Source organism: Biomphalaria glabrata, chromosome 8, assembly GCF_947242115.1.
Source record: "Biomphalaria glabrata chromosome 8, xgBioGlab47.1, whole genome shotgun sequence".
Lineage (NCBI taxonomy): Eukaryota > Metazoa > Mollusca > Gastropoda > Planorbidae > Biomphalaria > Biomphalaria glabrata.
The window spans coordinates 43,308,434-43,326,172 of record NC_074718.1 but is presented as its reverse complement, the minus strand read 5'-3'; the positions used below and the strand labels follow the sequence as shown (position 1 = coordinate 43,326,172).

At 36.3% G+C, this 17,739-nt stretch overlaps 1 protein-coding gene across 7 annotated transcripts in view; it reads right to left on the bottom strand.

Moving 5' to 3' along the window:
• The window catches only part of LOC106058422 (protocadherin Fat 1-like), a 223,817-nt gene that overhangs the window by 27,047 nt on the left and 179,031 nt on the right, over positions 1-17,739 (bottom strand). For 5 of the 7 annotated variants that reach the window (XM_056038489.1, XM_056038491.1, XM_056038493.1 and 2 more), the window contains exons 14-27: positions 16,542-16,716; positions 15,569-15,790; positions 13,756-13,776; positions 12,337-12,458; positions 11,715-12,035; positions 10,501-11,002; positions 9,073-9,281; positions 8,421-8,565; positions 7,558-7,715; positions 6,456-6,692; positions 4,968-5,495; positions 4,426-4,587; positions 3,656-3,815; positions 2,894-3,133 (exon numbers count right to left, since the gene is read on the bottom strand). In XM_056038489.1, the coding sequence (XP_055894464.1) occupies positions 2,894-3,133; positions 3,656-3,815; positions 4,426-4,587; positions 4,968-5,495; positions 6,456-6,692; positions 7,558-7,715; positions 8,421-8,565; positions 9,073-9,281; positions 10,501-11,002; positions 11,715-12,035; positions 12,337-12,458; positions 13,756-13,776; positions 15,569-15,790; positions 16,542-16,716 (3,202 nt within the window). The remainder of the gene's footprint in view (positions 1-2,893; positions 3,134-3,655; positions 3,816-4,425; positions 4,588-4,967; positions 5,496-6,455; positions 6,693-7,557; positions 7,716-8,420; positions 8,566-9,072; positions 9,282-10,500; positions 11,003-11,714; positions 12,036-12,336; positions 12,459-13,755; positions 13,777-15,568; positions 15,791-16,541; positions 16,717-17,739) is intronic. The other 2 variants (XM_056038492.1, XM_056038495.1) reach the window with 1 other exon arrangement.

The following is a 17,739-nucleotide window of genomic DNA, read 5'->3' as shown; positions in this document are numbered from 1 at the left end:
AGGCTGCGGACAAGTCCAGCATGGAAAGAATTGATATGTGGCCTTTGTCGGAATTGTGAAGTAAGTCGTTTAGTACCCTGACCACTGCTGTCTCTGTGCTACGGCACTTCCTATATGCAGATTGAAATTCTTCCAAGAGACAGTACTGCGCTAACACGATGTGCTCGAGAAGCTTTGACAGGAAGGGAAGATTTGAAACCGGGCGATAGTTTTTTTTAGACATTCCGGGTCAAGACTGGATTTTTTTAATAAGGGCCTGACAAGAGCATGCTTAAATTGCTGTGGTACAATGCCTGAAGTCAGTGAAGAGTTCACAATGTTAGTAATTGTGGGTACAAGCTCATCTAAACATTCAAGGAGCAAGGAAGTTGGAATGGGATCAAGGTCACATGACTTATTTGGCATCTTTAAAATAGTACTTTTGACATAATCTTCAGATACACGCTGAAACTCGCAAAAAGGAGAATTTTGAAAAATTGGAGAGTGGTCAAGCTGTGATGAGAGGGATGGCATGTCATTTCTAATCTGCTCAATCTTGCCAATGAAGAATCTATTGAAGGAATCAGGAAGTTCAGATACTGGGATAGATCAGCGGTGATCCTAAATAGCTCCTTTGAAGAATCAGAAGTTTCGATTTTTTGTCGAATATGACTAGCTTTTGCGTCTCTAATCATACGGTTAACCTTGTTTTTTTCTAGTATGTATATTTGTCGATGTATCGTCAGACCTGTGTTTTGAAATGTACGTTCGGCACGTCGGCGAATAAGTTTGGCAGTCTTTATGTCTTCTGTCATCCAGGGTGCAGATGGCCTGAGACTGTACGAGTGACAAGAGGTGCATGGCTGTCCAGCAACTTTTTCAAGCAAGAGTTGTAATGCTGAGAACGTTTGTGTTGCTCTGTTGCAACAGCAAAGAGGTCACGTCCATTTTGAAGGAGGCAATATCTATGGCTTTAAGTTTACGGGAAGTCACGTTTTTCTTTGGCTTTTTTGCTTTTGATAGGCGCATTTCAAAGTGTACAAGAAAATGATCTGACAAGCCGCGGTCTGAGACATTGAGTTTGGCTATAAGCTCACTTGCATTTGTAACAATCCAGTCAAGAGTATGGCCTTTGACGTGTGTCGGAACATTTATCAGTTGGTCTAAGTTGCGATCCTTTAGCGCATTTTTCAGCGACATCGCATATGTCTCATTTTCACTGTCAAAATGCAAGTTCACATCGCCTATGACAAATAGATCTTTTGTTGATATGTGACTGTCAAGGAGGTCTTGAAATTCTTCGATGAAAACTTTTGTTGTCAATTTATTTCTCTTGTTTGGTGGTGGGCGGTACAGGAAAATAAAAGTCAAGTGTTCTACTGTGGTGGGAGAGGCGAAACTCGCACATCTCAAAGGTGGTGTACGTTGAGCTGTCAGGTCTTATTGTTACATACTTGGCTAGAATATCTCTGTACAGTATTGCTAGACCAAGTCCGCTGCCTGTTTTTCGAGGTAGACTCTTTAAAATAAAGCCTGGTGGCGTTAGCTCAGTGGTTCTTGGCTCATCACCAACTTCTTTAAACCATGTCTCACTAAGGAAAACGATGTCGTAGTTATCATCAGTGATGGTGTCTGCAAGTTCAAGAGCTTTGTTACTGCATGACTGGGCGTTTAGGTGCATTATTTTAAGCAGACTGGAGGATATAGTCACCAGAGGCGTAGCACGTTTTGAAGACACCGGAGGAGTAATATCACGATTTACAGGTTTTTGATGGGGACATCTGACCTGTGTCGTGTGAGGAGTAATAGGGGTGGGGTGGTTAATAAAAAAGTTTAGTAGGGAACTGCTAAACTCTGTCGTAGAAGAAATGACAGAGGTGGGGGTGGGGTTAACAACACAGTTAAGAGTCCTGGAAACTGTGTGACATGTATCTGTTGAGTTGAATTGCGATGGGTTATACCATAGGCGAATAAGACGCCCAGCCCTAGACCCACGAACTGTCGGCAGTTTACGCCCGATGCCTAGTTGAAGAATATTTTGGAAAACCTCGCTATCTAGTCATGATTTGAGTAACACACATGTGCGTCCTATGCGACGTAGTAGATTAGCGTCCATGACTCCAGTACGGCGATTTGACACACTAGGACTGATGACACACACGTTTGCGCTGCGACTGCTATGTAGTGGCCACGGTACACGGTTTTACCAAGCACATCAATCCCTCGGGCTATGAGTATCACTCTGTCACTCTTTATCTAGATGCTTGTTAAACTAAAGGATAGTAAATGAATACAAAAACGAATTAAATTTTAATTAACGTGACTTAAATCTATCGAACTAAATACACCAATCTATAGACGAAATCTACACAATTCTAATGGTATAAGAAAGATCACTTAGCTTTAGAAAATAGCAACACAAAAATCCTCCAAAACGAGAGACGAAAAAACACGACTGCTGCCTGCTGGCGCAACAATGACTACATACATACTAGATATGTCAAAGCAATTAATTGTTGTACATTTGTAAGCTTTATACTGAGCTATTTACAATTTATTTACTGAACAATTACACAGAAAGACACAAAACTACTTCAATCCCCTGAAAATCAAATGATTAAATACAATTCAACTATCTGATATAAACTTTTCACAGGTAACTTTTGTTTTCTATAGCTATTTATGTCTTGTTTGGTGTAATTCAGAAATTGTTAGACAAAGTTTCTAAAAGATAATAAAGATTATTATTATTATTATTAACTCTCCATATATTTAATTTATTAATACAAATATTAATGTATAAATATAAAATATAAAAAAAAATAAAATAAATTAAAATGTTAGCTATACATAGTATTAAGCATATTTACCTAATGTTGTTTATTGTTAGTGTAAGATTGATAATATCACTGACCTATATCAGCATCCTGTGCTACAACCCTAGTCAACAATGTCTGGATTTTAGCGTCCTCTCTGATGCTGTAGGACTCTCTCAGAGAGCCAGCACCAAACACTGGGACATTGTCATTGCTGTCTCTCAGAGTGACCAGCACTGATGTTGTGCAGCTCAGTCCACCTCCGTCTGTAGCCACAGCAGTCAGCTGGAAATTGGGTTGGCTCTCTCGGTCCAGAAGGGCCGCAGTATGTATAAAACCTAGGGACGCAATAAGTATGAATTAAAAAGAACAGAGACTCAATGAAAACAAAGTTGTTTTTAAGACCTTTGCTAAATGAAATGATAGTAAAAAAAAATTAAGACCTTTGCTAAATGAAATGATAGTAAAAAAAAATTAAATTAAGACCTTTGCTAGATGAAATGATAGTAAAACAAAAATTAAGACCTTTGCTAAATGAAATGATAGTAAAAAAAAATTAAATTAAGACCTTTGCTAAATGAAATGATAGTAAAACAAAAATTAAGACCTTTGCTAAATGAAATGATAGTAAAAAAAAATTAAATTAAGACCTTAGCTAGATGAAATGATAGTAAAACAAAAATTAAGACCTTTGCAGCCTAAATGAAATGATAGTAAAAAAAAATTAAGACCTTTGCTAAATGAAATGTTAGTAAAAAAAATTAAATTAAGACCTTTGCTAGATGAAATGATAGTAAAACAAAAATTAAGACCTTTGCAGCCTAAATGAAATGATAGTAAAAAAAAAAAAAAAGACGTACCTGTGTCCCTGTTCATGGTGAAAAGCTCAGCGCCAGTTCCAACTAAACTAAAGGCAATCTTGGCGTTCATTGAACCTTCTTCATCTGCGTCTTTAACTCTTATGTGAGTGATGGGCGTACCAACGACAACACTCTCATTGATAACAATGGCATGTACAGGCTAGGACAAAATAGATAGAGAAATGTCAAACACAAATAATGTTTTAACACAAAGATAGTGTTGAATTAGCTGCTCACTATCAAATATAAAAGAGTAAACTATCAATTTCAGACCTTGCCATCTATGGTACTGATGATGTAAAGGTCACCTGTTTCTATGGTACATGGTTAATGAGGCTGTCATGTAGCCAGCACTATGACTAACCACCAAATGTCTGATACATATTAGTGTTGGGTGGTGCCATTTAAGTCCCAAAATTAAAAATCCCAGTCTTCACCAAGATTTGAGCTGCAGACCCATTGTTTTGGAAGCCACATGCTTTAAGCCTTCACAACTCAGCCACCATGTCCCGCTATATCAAGTACACCTGATATAATCTTGAATGTCAAGATATAAATCTATATAGATCTATTTTCAGCTTACAACAAACTCCCTAGTTTTAAACTTTTAAATTCAGTTACTTGATTATCATTTCTTAAGCAGGAAACATATCAATGAAATAAATCAATCATTCTATTGATCACAACATTTTGTTGGTAAAGAGAATACATTCTAACAGTAAAAGCAAGTTTTGTTTTTTTCAAATACCGGTATTCTTTCAATTACTTACTTGGTCACAGGTTGGAGCATTGTCGTTGTCATCCAGGACATCCACCTTGACAAGCGTAAAACTGACAAAAGCACCATCAGTGGCAGCCACAGTGAGTGTGTAGTGAGCCATCATTTCTCTATCCAGTTCTTTGTTGACAAACAATTCCCCAGACCTATGAATCTGTTCACACAACAAACAAGTCATGCTGGTCAGTTTTAGGAAATAGGTTACTGTTAGCACTAAGGTTTTGGGGAATACCATAAATATCTACCAAGGATTTGTGCCTTTTTTAATCATAAAAATAGAGCTACTATAGTTTAACTACACTTAACTATTTTTTATCCAAGAATAAAGATAATCTATGGGATAGATGATGTAAAGCTTATTTGTTTTTATGGGCAATGGTTTATAAGGGTAACATGTAGTCTGCACAATGATCAACAGCCTTTATTACGCTAACGTAAGACAGATACTCAATTAAAAAACCAAGCACTTAACAATTCAGCCAACATGTCCCCATATCCAGGATGGTACTATTTAAGTTTTGATAAATAACCTACCGCAAATTGGCCCAGCTGATCTCCATCAGAAATGAAATAAGCTACATCAGAGTTACTGCCCTTGTCAGCATCTTTTGTTATCAGAGTGACCAGTATTGTTCCACGAAGTGCCCCCTCATTAACTGCGGTGATATAACTGTCTCGCTCAAACTTTGGTGGGCTGTCATTGAAGTCTGCGACTGTGATGACCACACTGGTCGTGGAGGTCAGTGACACTTGATCGCTAGTTTTCCTCAGGATGTTCTGGGGTGGGTTGTCTGACACGATAACAGTAAGGTTGTACTGGTCCCTGGTCTCCCTGTCCAACTGGGTTAAAAGGACAATCCATCCTGTCTCAGGGTCAATGGAGAAGATGCTAGCCATGTTTCCCATGCTGGGCCCAAAGAAATATTTGAGGGGTCTTTTGTCTGAGTCCCTGTCTGTGGCCTGTATCTGGATGATGGAGTGCTGTGGCTCTGCATTTTCTGGCACAGTAGCCAAGTATGGATTACAGGTGAATTCTGGGTAATTGTCATTTATATCTTGCACCTGTAGGTTTAGTAAAAATGTAAAATAAAAGGTTAAAAGTAATAGAACATTTAGTTTTCAATATTGATTAACTTGATCAATTATGTAATATATAAGACAGAGAAGATCATATTTAAACAAAACAAACTAGATTGGTTTTGTTATAGTAATATTATACTGCAGTGTTTCATGAATCTCTTGTGCATACAGATTAATATGGACAATGTTTAATTCACAAAGTTAAAAAATGTTTTAATAACAAAAATATTTCAAAGATATTTTTAATGTCAGGCATCAAAATAATGAGAAGCATTTAAAAAAAAATGTATATGTATATTCTATATATATTTTCTTACTACTAAGAGTTGATATTTGAGTGGTAGGGCTTGAACACTGATATAGTTAATGTTAGGGAAAGGGAGTGAATGACTACTTCAGGTCAGCAGGAGTGTGGGAGTGAATGAATACCTCAGGTCAGCAGGAGTGTGGGAGTGAATGACTACCTCAGGTCAGCAGGAGTGTGGGAGTGAATGACTACCTCCGGTCAGCAGGAGTATGGGAGTGAATGAATACTTCAGGTCAGCAGGAGTGTGGGAGTGAATGACTACCTCAGGTCAGCAGGAGTGTGGGAGTGAATGACTACCTCAGGTCAGCAGGAGTGTGGGAGTGAATGACTACCTCAGGTCAGCAGGAGTATGGGAGTGAATGAATACTTCAGGTCAGCAGGAGTGTGGGAGTGAATGACTACCTCAGGTCAGCAGGAGTGTGGGAGTGAATGACTACCTCAGGTCAGCAGGAGTGTGGGAGTGAATGACTACCTCAGGTCAGCAGGATTGTGGGAATGAATGACAGGACAGACAGGGCAGAAAACAAAGTAGAATACAAAGATGGAGAGAAGAATGTGGAATGCTTGAGTCTAAAATAATTAAAAACAAAATCAAAATTAATTTCTAAGTTCAAACAACTGCCCACTTCACCAACCTTGATTGTCAACTCCAAATAGTCCACTAGAGGTGGTGAGGTCTTGGTTTCAGCCAAGACTGACAGCTTGAATACAGGTGTCGTCTCCATGTCCAGTTCTCTGGTCAGACGCAGGTTACCTAGACTGTCAATGTTGAATGTCTCTGGTCTATTGGTGCTGGTGGTGTAGCCAGGGACCACAGAATATGTAACAGGAACATCACTCCTGGCTTTCACCGTAGTGATGATAGAGCCAACCTAGGGGAGTTAAACCAAACATAAATGTTCATCAGAAAACGACACTCTTCTTGAGAGTTGTTCTTTCCTTAAATCCTTTTGAGTTCTTTAATCAAATAAAAAGTTTTTGGAATCTTTAAAATGTTTTGTTTATAAAATGTTTTACATGTTTCGGATGTTCCTTCAGAGTTGAAGATAGTTTACTTCCTAGTCCAAACCTCCCGCAGGACGACGGGAGATGGGAGCGGGCAGGGTTTGAACCCTCGACCGTCGATAAATCCGAACGACAGTCCAGCGCACAAACCGCACGACCAGGCAACCAACCAATCCTATACATTATTATATTTGCATTGTATATGCTCTACCATAGGTATTAAAAATGTCTTTAAGTATATGATCACTGTGATATGTTTACAAAGTTTTTATCCTCACATTAGTATAAGCACTGAAATAAAAGTTTATGCTCGCTGTTGGTAGGTGGTTAGATTGAAGCACCGGATAGTTAGTACAACTAAACCGATGTCGGCAAATTATATTCTTAATTGTAGAACTTGAAATAGCTTGAACAAACTTCTTCTTCAAAAATAACACTTAATATAACTTTTTATTTACAAAATAGAAATTCAACTTGAGATCTAAATCTAGTATTAATAATCTGAAATGATATTTTCTACAAAACATATTGTCTACTGTTCTTAACATCAGTTATGACAGACCATGTCATGATTTCATCATTCTCCAAGACCAACAACTAATGCTCCTTTTCTTCATCATCCCCATGGAAACACATCCATTCACTCCCTAACAAAGATCATCAACATATGTTTACTATATTATAAGCATGTGGGAGAATGCTTGCAATGAAAAACGAGCTGTGTAGGCTCACCTTGGTTTGTTCACTGACCAACTGCATGTTAATGGCATCAGAGAATCTTGGCGGCATGTCCTCTTTGCCCATGATTAGAATCTCCACGGCAACTTGACTTTCCAGAGTAGGCTGCCCTTGGTCTGAAGCTTTCACAAAGAACTGAAACACTTTGTTTTCTGTTGGCAAGATAAAAGAATGTCATTAGATCAACACTGACAGGATGTCATTAGACCAACACTGACAGGAGGTCATTAGACCAACACTGACAGGATGTCATTAGACCAACACTGACAGGATGTCATTAGACCAACACTGACAGGATGTCATTGGACCAACACTGACAGGATGTCATTGGATCAACACTGACAGGATGTCATTAGATCAACACTGACAGGATGTCATTAGATCAACACTGACAGGATGTCATTGGATCAACACTTACAGGATGTCATTGGATCAACACTGACAGGATGTCATTAGATCAACACTGACAGGATGTCATTGGATCAACACTGACAGGGTGTCATTAGATCAAAACTGACAGAATGTCATATGAAGAGGCACAGTAGTTATTCTGAATACAAAGTATATTAACACCAATTTAATTGTAAAAATTACAAAATAATTCTTTCACTATCACTACATTTAGCTAATGATTGGCATTCGTTCTTATCTCCCTTTACACCCTGCTTCTAGAACCTCCTAGAGAGCAAAAGAAAACACCTTAATTTTGTAATTGACAATTCCCTTGCTATTTTAGTTTGGTCTTTTGAGAATTATCATTATAAATAATAAAGTTTCTTTGTTTTGAATTAGTGCCCCATCAAAGTTTTCCATTCAGAGAAAACTATTTAGAGAGAGAGAAAAAAAATATGACTAGCCTGCATCAAGTAAAGAAACTTTAGTGGCTATCACACCGGTCAGCACATTCACATTAAAATATTTGTCGACCAGAGAATCATCTCCTGCCACCAGAGAGTAAAACACTTTGCCATTGTCCCCTTCATCAAGATCTTCTGCTTGGACCTGCACATCGAACAAACAAAAACAACATTCCTATGTGTACAGCAGATTAATATAAAGTACTAAACTTTCCTTTGGGTAAACTGACCAATGGTCAGGATGGAAATAACTATAGCTAAATATCACTTTGTGTTGCATTTTTTAAAACGTTTATCTTGAGTCTGTTTTAGTTAAATAGAGGTCAACATTGTGTTGTTACATTTTCAATGTTATTATGAAATATATTGACAATGTATAAACAAACCAATTAATAATTCTTTATGGTGTTTTGATAAACACTATTGTAAGATTCTGTGGTGGCTGCCTACAAGCTAACAACTAATAAATATCTATATGTTAAGGTTAGCAACAATTTTTTTTTTAACTTGTGTAAGGGCCTAGCGGGAAGCATTTAAACACCATTATCAATTACTAACTAGTCAACAAATATTGTACAAGCAAAACAAATTCAGTACATAACATGGTAAATTAAAAACACAGATTTCTAAAGTTACTAAATGATGTTCTTACAGTGAGAACAGAAGTTCCAATTGAAGCATTGAAGTGAATGTTAGACTTGTACGCCTCCATGGTGAATTGTGGGATGTTATCATTTTCATCTGTAATAGTGATGACTATCTCAGCAAAAGCCATCCTCCCCCCATTGTCTGTGGCCGCCACTGTAAAGCTGTACTCACTTTTTTCTTCACGGTCCAATTTTTTTCTGGTGGAGATATCACCTGCAGGGAAAATGCAGTACAAAATTTTGTGGTGATACTTTAAAAATAAAAAGATTAAAAAAAAAAGGAAATCTAGTGAGATTAACGTTTTAATCCTGACTCAAGTTGCATTTATTGAGGGCCTAAAGGATGCAGGGAAACTTTATCCCAGATACCTACCCCAACCCCATACAGTCACAAGAGATTGTACCAGAGTGCATTTAGCATGGTTATAGTATGAAAGACGTAGTCATGTGACACACTGCACTCATCCTTAAGCTTCGGAATAAGATAAGATAATTTTTATTGGTCCAATCAAATGGAAATTCAGTTTAAATACCATTGACCACCTCGGCGTAACTACTGTAACAATAACAATATAGTTGCAAATAAAAACAACATACACCCTTGAAACACATACACACTCCCAACCAGCGCTTTATGAATTAGACTTCTTTGTACTTCTCGATGATGACAGATCACCTTGTAACACTGACCGAAAGTGGGATAAAGGAGTTTTTAAATCTTTCTGTTTTAGTCCTACTGGAAAGGAGACAACCACTTCGTTCAGATATGATGTAACAGTGGTTAAATGGGTTGTCTTTAAGAATCATGCGTGCTTTGGAAAGGCATCTTCAAGAGAACGTAGCTGTGTTCGAGTGATATATAATGCTTTTTTAATTAGTTTATTTAGTTTATGCCTTTGTGCCAGTGAAGTATTACCATTCCAGCAGGTGAAGCAAATTTTATTAGACTGCTGATGGTTGCTGTATAGAAAAGTTTAATTATTGTTTTGTCGATTTTAAATTTTTTTTTGCTTTCTAAGATAGAAGAGTCGTTGATGAATTTAGGTGTAAAGGTTTCTACAGTGTTCACTCCATTTCAGTTTATTGATGATTGAAGAAATTGCCAGTAGTATGAAAGATGTGCTATACACAAGTAAATTAGTAATTTATAAATATATTATTATTATAGCTTTTATATAGCGCTACTTTCATGCTTATAGCATGCTCGAGCGCTTTTGGTCCAATCTCATTTGTGGACCATTGGGGGGGGGGGGGGGTGTATCTAGGAGTTGGTTTTCCGTGCTGCCTTTTGGCGCTCAGTAAACACAACTCTGCCCGAGTCGGGTGTCGAACCTCGAGCCCCCTTCTAGGTAGCCAAGCCAAGCCAAGTTCAAGCGCACTTGGCCTCTTGACCACGCTTCCCATATATATAACAAGTAAGGTTTTGAACTAACCTGTGTCTGCGTCAATCAGAAAAAGTTTAGCCATCTCATCATTGAGCATAGAGTAGATCAATAAGCCATAGTTTCCCCTGTCCCTGTCAGTGGCTGTCACAGCAAGCACATGTGTGCCAGCGCTTTGCAGTTCAGACACCTGACCTTTATACACATCAGCGGTGAACACAGGAGCGTAGCGGTTGATGTTACGTACAACAATGGTAACCTTGGTGAAACTGGTGTAAACATTGTCAGTCACGGACACATTCAAGGTGTACGATGTGTCCAGCAGAGACAGCCGTTGCTCGGTCAAGGAGATAACTCCAGTGCTGGGGTTGATGTTAAAAGTATGCTTCTCGTTACCGTCAACGATGCTGTAGAAGAGCTTCTCTGCATCTGTTTCGTCAGGGTCAAGGGCGACAACTTTAAAAACCAGCTGTCCCCTCGTAGCTGACTCACTGATGAAGCAGTCATAAGATTGCTGTGTAAATGCTGGGGGGTTGTCATTCAGATCTAACACCTGTGATGTAAAAAATTGTTTAAATATAAGAGACCATTTTCTTTTCAAAATATACAATATATAGATTTGAGGCCAAAAGAAAAACTATTACTATAGACAGGCATAGAAAGAGAACACTGGCAGACAAAAGTGGTCTTTTTTGCATTGGATGTGGCAACAAATGCAGCTAGGACTGGGTAGCCACTTAAAATACTCAACTCTAACTTAATTTTTAGATTCAAAAACAAGCTTTTCATAGGTAAAAAAAAATACTCAGAATCATTAATATATTTAATATGTGGCAAAAAATGTAGCTAGGACTGGGTAGCCACATGATATACTCCATAACATATATGTAGGCTATATATATTTACACTAGCGCAGCAGTGCAACACTGGCCTGTATTTACAGAATAAACAGAGAATTAACAGAGTTCCTAGTGTCTTCTCCCATAAACACCTGTCTTGTATTACACGATTATTCTATATACTCAACTCCACCTTAATTTTTAGACTCGGAAACAAGTGGAAGAAAATACCCAGAATTACTTAACACATTACTATTGTTGCGAAACAAAACAATAAGTAATGAAAAAATATATATATAAAAGAGTCCACAGGAAAACCAAAAATGGAAAAATGCTTTCTAGAATCCTCAGAAATACCAATTTATGTAGAAATTTCTTTACTTCAAAGAGTGCCCAAGATTTCTTAGTATTGTTAATACACTTTACCTTTATAGTTAGAAGTGCTGTGGCACTGAGTACTGGTATTCCATTATCTCTAGCTACAAGTAATGCCAGGTATTCCTTCTGATTTTCATGGTCTAGATGTTTCCTGAGTGAGATATCTCCAGTTTCTGGGTTTATCAAGAAGTGCTCAACGTCTTTACTGCCTGGCAGTGCTGGGGCCAAATCAAAATAGATGGCAGAGTTAGCTCCTGTGTCAGCATCAGTGGCATTGACAGTTAGTATCCGGCTACCGATAATGGCTGATTCGGAAACTGTGTGAGTATATGTCAAGCTTCCGAAAATCGGAGCATTATCATTCACATCCTGTTGAAACAAAAAATGTAATGTTTCCATTAAGATCTTAAAGCAAATTAAAAAATGTGAAGCTCTTCAAGCCCTGAAGCCGGTGAGTTACAAAAGTTTAGTGTGTAGAACAGAAATACTTAAGTATCCAACAGTTTTGTCTGCTCAATAATCTAACTATGTTGAAGTAAACAGAAAAAAAAAAAAAGGACAGATTTTCAAGACCATCCAGCGCCAGACTTTACAAATAGAATCTAGTGCTATGAAATTAAATTTAGAATCTTTGGTCCCTGCTCTAAAATGCAATAATTTTCGGACTCACCTCCACTTTGATATTGACTGTAGCTTCAGCATAGTTCCCACTAAATACATCCGTGGCTCGTATAGTCAAGGCGTAGCTTTTGGTTTCTTCATAATCCAAGTGACCAACCACTGACAAGTAGCCTAAAAGAAATAGTACAATAGATCTAACAAGAAATAAAAAGGCATTCATTTTAGTTTTCTTTGAGGTAAAATAATACTTTTGTTGCTTAATTTAAAAAGGAGATAAATATAAAAACAACTATTTGGTGTATACTTAAGTATATATCATGTGACCATGCACTATATAATAAGAAAATATGAATTTCAGTTTTTGTCAACATACAGAGAACAAAAATAACTAAATATTAAGAAGAAAAATGAATTTGTACGACTGTAAACACACATACAATCTGAATAAAGACACAATTTGTTCTTACAACTTGTTTTGTCAATGGTAAAGAAATAGATTTTAAGACATTACTGTTAAAATAGAAAAATATAAAGGTAGATCTTGTAAAACAAAAATACCTTCATAAATCATGCAATAAATTCAACACAGAGTCGAACTATTTCCTTTTATGTAATATGTTCATATGACTTAGATTGCTACATGTTTTAAACTGACTGATATTTAAAAGATGTCTGCCAACTCTTCATCAATCCTCATACCACCAAATTGTTTGACAACTAAATCAAGCACTAATCTTAGAAAGTATTTATCTGCTGTTTATGACACAATAAATTACTATTTTAAGAATCTATGCTTTACAAGGCAAAACCAGATTGAAAAAAAAATTGAAAAACATTTAAATTTTTAATATTTTAAAGTTATCAAATATCAGTCCATACATGACAAAATATAAACATACATACAGGATAAGTAGATAAAATATTCAGATACAAATGACATGCATGTCAGTCGAACATAAACTGGATGTAAGTATGAACATAACAGTTACTGGTAGATAAATTGAAACAATAAAAATGTTAGTAAACAACTGCAGTCAGTAAACAGAGCTCAAGGAATGGCCAAGAAATCTAATAAAACAATTGTTTTTCTTATAACAAAAAAAAAAAAAAATTATTTATTCCATCAGAATCATAGTTTAAAAAATATTTCTTTGAACTGTAAGCCTTTATGCTGTCTTAAAAAAAAAACAACACATTTGACATTGTGGTGCTTGCATTGAATAAACACTGAGTACTAAGTATAATAAATTGTGTACAATAGAAGTACAGTTTATCACCAAACATTCTTATTTACAAGGACACAAAAGATCAAACTACATGAATGACTAGTCATATACACATGTCTGATTTATAGAACACAAGGAGTTAAAATGTTAATGGCTGGGCATTCGGAGGCGGGCATTCCAAATGAGATGCAAGTCAATGGGTTACAAACAAAAAAGGTCAAAGGTTACAATAGCATACTTACATGGACCAAGAGCTTCCATGTCTAAGAAGGTTTCAAAAAGACAGGGGAGAGCACCATGTAAGTAGGGCATTAATAAGGAAAAAATTTTTCATTTTGTGCACCATGCCTTAAAAGTCTACATCGTCTTAAAAGTCCACATTGTGTAGGTCAGTGAGAGCTAATTGCTACAAGATTCATGTACTTTATTGGGTTTTGTTTTTCTTTTTTTTTTATTACTTCTTGTGTTGAGAAAAAAAAAGCATATAACTTTTTAATAAAGTTTTATTATAGTTCACTTCAGAGTGGGTTACTAAGGTTTTCTTTAGTGATGTGTAATTTACTCTAGTTTAGTGATGTGTGGTTTACTTTAGTTTAATAATGTGTGGTTTATTTTAGTTTAGTGAAGTGTGGTTTGCTTTAGTTTAGTGAAGTGTGGTTTGCTTTAGTTTAGTGATGTGTGGTTTATTTTAGTTTAGTGAAGTGTGGTTTACTTTAGTGATGTGTAATTTAGTTTAGTTTAGTGATGTGTGGTTTACTTTGGTTTAGTGATATATGGTTTCCTTTGATTTAGTGATGTGTAATTTACTTTGGTTTAGTGATGTGTGGTTTACTTTAGTTTAGTGATGTGTAATTTACTTTAGTTTAGTGATATATGGTTTCCTTTGGTTTAGTGATGTGTGGTTTACTTTGGTATAGTGATGTGTGGTTTACTTTAGTTTAGTGATGTGTGGTTTACTTTAGTTTAGTGATATGTAGTTTACTTTAGTTTAGTGATCTGCAGAACATTTTAGTGATTTGTTGTTTACTTGAGTTAACAAATGTGTGGAATATTTTAGTGATTAGTGGTTTTAGTTTCGTTAAATATATTTTAAGTTTCAATTATATTCAAGTTTCATAAAAAAAAATGTACTCCTGCTCAGTAGGTATTGTACTTATGATTGTTTAAACTGGTGCACAAATCTTCAAACAAAAACAAAAAAATTAATCATCTATAGCAGCGGTTCTCAACCTTTTAAGCTAGGCGACCCTTTTTACTACCCCCCACTCTGCAGCGACCCCCCCCACCCAAAACACATACGACAATAGAAGAGTAGACAATAACAATCCATATTTTCTATGGTCTTAGGCGACCCCTGGAAAATGGTCAATCGACTCCCAAGGGGGTCGCGATCCACAGGTTGAGAACCCCTGATCTATAGTAAGACACAAATGCCGCAAGGACAAAGCAGAAATATTTGGTCAAACGTTTTTTTTTTAGTTAAAGCATCACAAGAAATATGTCAATATGTAAAGTAAGACAGTATATTTAAAGAAATGTGTATGTCATATTTTAAATGTTATACTAGATTATTGTTGTTTTTTAAAAATATCCATTCTCCTAGTCAATAGTTAGATAAAGCAGTAGCTTTGAAAATACAGAAATATTTTGTATTTAATTAGTAAAAGAAGCAATTAGTGAATTAATCAGCAGTTTGCTTATTGAAACTACAATAAATATTATTTAGGCTTTGTTTTCTTCACTGGCCTATCAAAATCCACTAATGAAACACTTTTAATAAGTGTAACAACAAGGGGAGGTCATGCAAGTTCACTCAGATGCATTTTACTAAAATATCCCTCCATGGTTTAGTCCCTTTAAAGCTACCATATTCTAAATGAATTTTCATTTCTTCAACTTTAAATCACTTCTTTTAAAAAAAAAAAGTCTATAAAAATATCATTAACATCTGAGGATTGATAGACACCTATGTAACAAATTAATTATTTTAATAAGCAGACTATATTTTTATTTCTTTCTTATTGTACTGGAAAACGAAATACAACAAAAACTCACCAGTGTTGAAATCTAAAGCGAAATCTGCATAAGTGTCGCCCCTGCTGATTGAGTAGATTAGCTTCTGCCCGTGGGGAGAGATGGCCTTCACCGCTATGACAGCTGTGTGTGGGGCAGCGTTTTCTTGTATGCTGGCTTGATAAGATTGCTGCTCAAACAGAGGGCTTGAGCTGTCGATGATGTGAACATGGACAGCTGCTACGGCAGTCAGTGATGGAGACCCTGACACAAAAGAAATATAGAAACAGATTTTAAATACCTTTTGAGTCAGACTGTTTTTAAATAAATGTATGTATACATATAAAAAAATAATTTTAAAAATAATTATATATTTCTAAGTAAAAACAACAGACAAATTTATTTCTTTTATATGTATACTGAAAACAAATGTAATAGACTGTGATTACTAAATAAAAAAATATCAGATATATTGGCAGGCAGGAGGATCTATAGAGGCTCTGTAGCAAAAGCATGATGGCTGATAGGTTTGTGCTCCAAACTATCATGCTAATGATCCCAAGTTCAAATCCTGGCCGCAACCATCCAGCAGGGGGCTAGGGCACATACTATTCATTTCAGCTGGGACGTTTGAAACTTAGCATGTCAAGTCAAACCAAAGTCATAGCTATCATTAGAGAAAAAATAGCTTCTTAAAACCCATTCATTTGTCAGTAAAGCTTTTGCAAAGCACTATTTCTTTTGTTTAGCTTTAATTCTTTTACTTTGTAAAATGTTCTAACATGTTTAACAGATGTTCCTTCAAGAGTTGAAGATAATCTAGCCGAAACTTCCAGCAGGACAAGGGAGGATGGCTGCGGGTAGGGTGTGAACCTGGGACATTTCAGCACGCATAGAGCACGACAAGGCAGCATGAGATAAAAGAATTATTTTGTCTTCCTTCTCAAGCATTTGTTGCACTAAAAAACATTTGTTATATTTTGGGTTTGAACCTGATCCATTTGGAGAAACAAACCTTTATCCTCAGCAATGACTTTGAGAGTTATCTCCTTGTTATGGTCCTCCGGCTCCAAGTTTTTCACCACTATCTCCCTAGTGTACGGGTTGATGGCAAACTTGTCTTTGTAAGAGTCAGCCAACATGTACCACAGCTCACCATTCTTGCCAATGTCTGGATCCACTGCTCTCACCTAACAAAGGTTCATATAAATATGTATTTAAACATGTATTTCAACTAATCAATACAGGTGTATAATATTCAAATGACATTGAGTGCCTACGCAGAGGCTTATGTTATCTTATGAAATAAAGACGCTACTTCAAAAAAGATGATAATCACGTTCATAGGTCAATCTAGTCATGAATGCTAATCAATGACTTAAATTCTGCCAACCCATTCTATCCTTTAACAGCACTAGGAAAGAAGGAGCATTTGTACAAATCTGTCCTAGCATAAGGAGTTTCTGAGGTTTTTTTATTACATTTTGTGTTAGTACTTAAGGATTATGGTTTAGTGTTTTATGAATAATTTCTACTCTAATGGGTACCTGACAATAGTTGCGGAAAGTAAAGGTGGTTAGTCATTATGCTAGCCGCAAGAAAGCCTCACTAAGCAAAAAAAAGCAGGTGACCTTTCCATCATTTTCCCTATAGATCTCAAGGTTGGAAAGAAGGTACTTTTACTTTACTTACTACACCTATGGGTGAGAAGAGGTTGTTGAGGGAGACTGAGTCAGGTCATTGTAGTATAGCTTAGAGCCATAGATGCTTGACCATGCCCAACCTTAACTCTACTTTCTCAACAGAAATCAGGTACATATTAGAACTGGAGGGACAAGTTCCGTATCTAGGAATTAGCCATCATTTGGGGCCCGGGGGGGGGGCTTGACCTCTTATGGGTCCCTGCATTTTGTGTAATATTTAATGTAAAAAAAAATTTTGTACAATCATTTTCAAATTCACCCCCCCCCCCCACCCTAGATACGCCACTGGGACTCTGCAACAATCTAAAAATCCCAAGTTTTCATCAGAATACAAACTCAAGACTCCTTGGATTAGAAGTAGAGCAATTAAAACTTGCTTACCATCTTCTTTACATCATAGAATCTAAACAATGTTTCTAGACAATGGACAGGTCATTTATTTTTTTCTCTTAAAATGAATAAGATATCAATCAATTTATAAGAAATCCTTCATAGGAAATAAACAAAAAA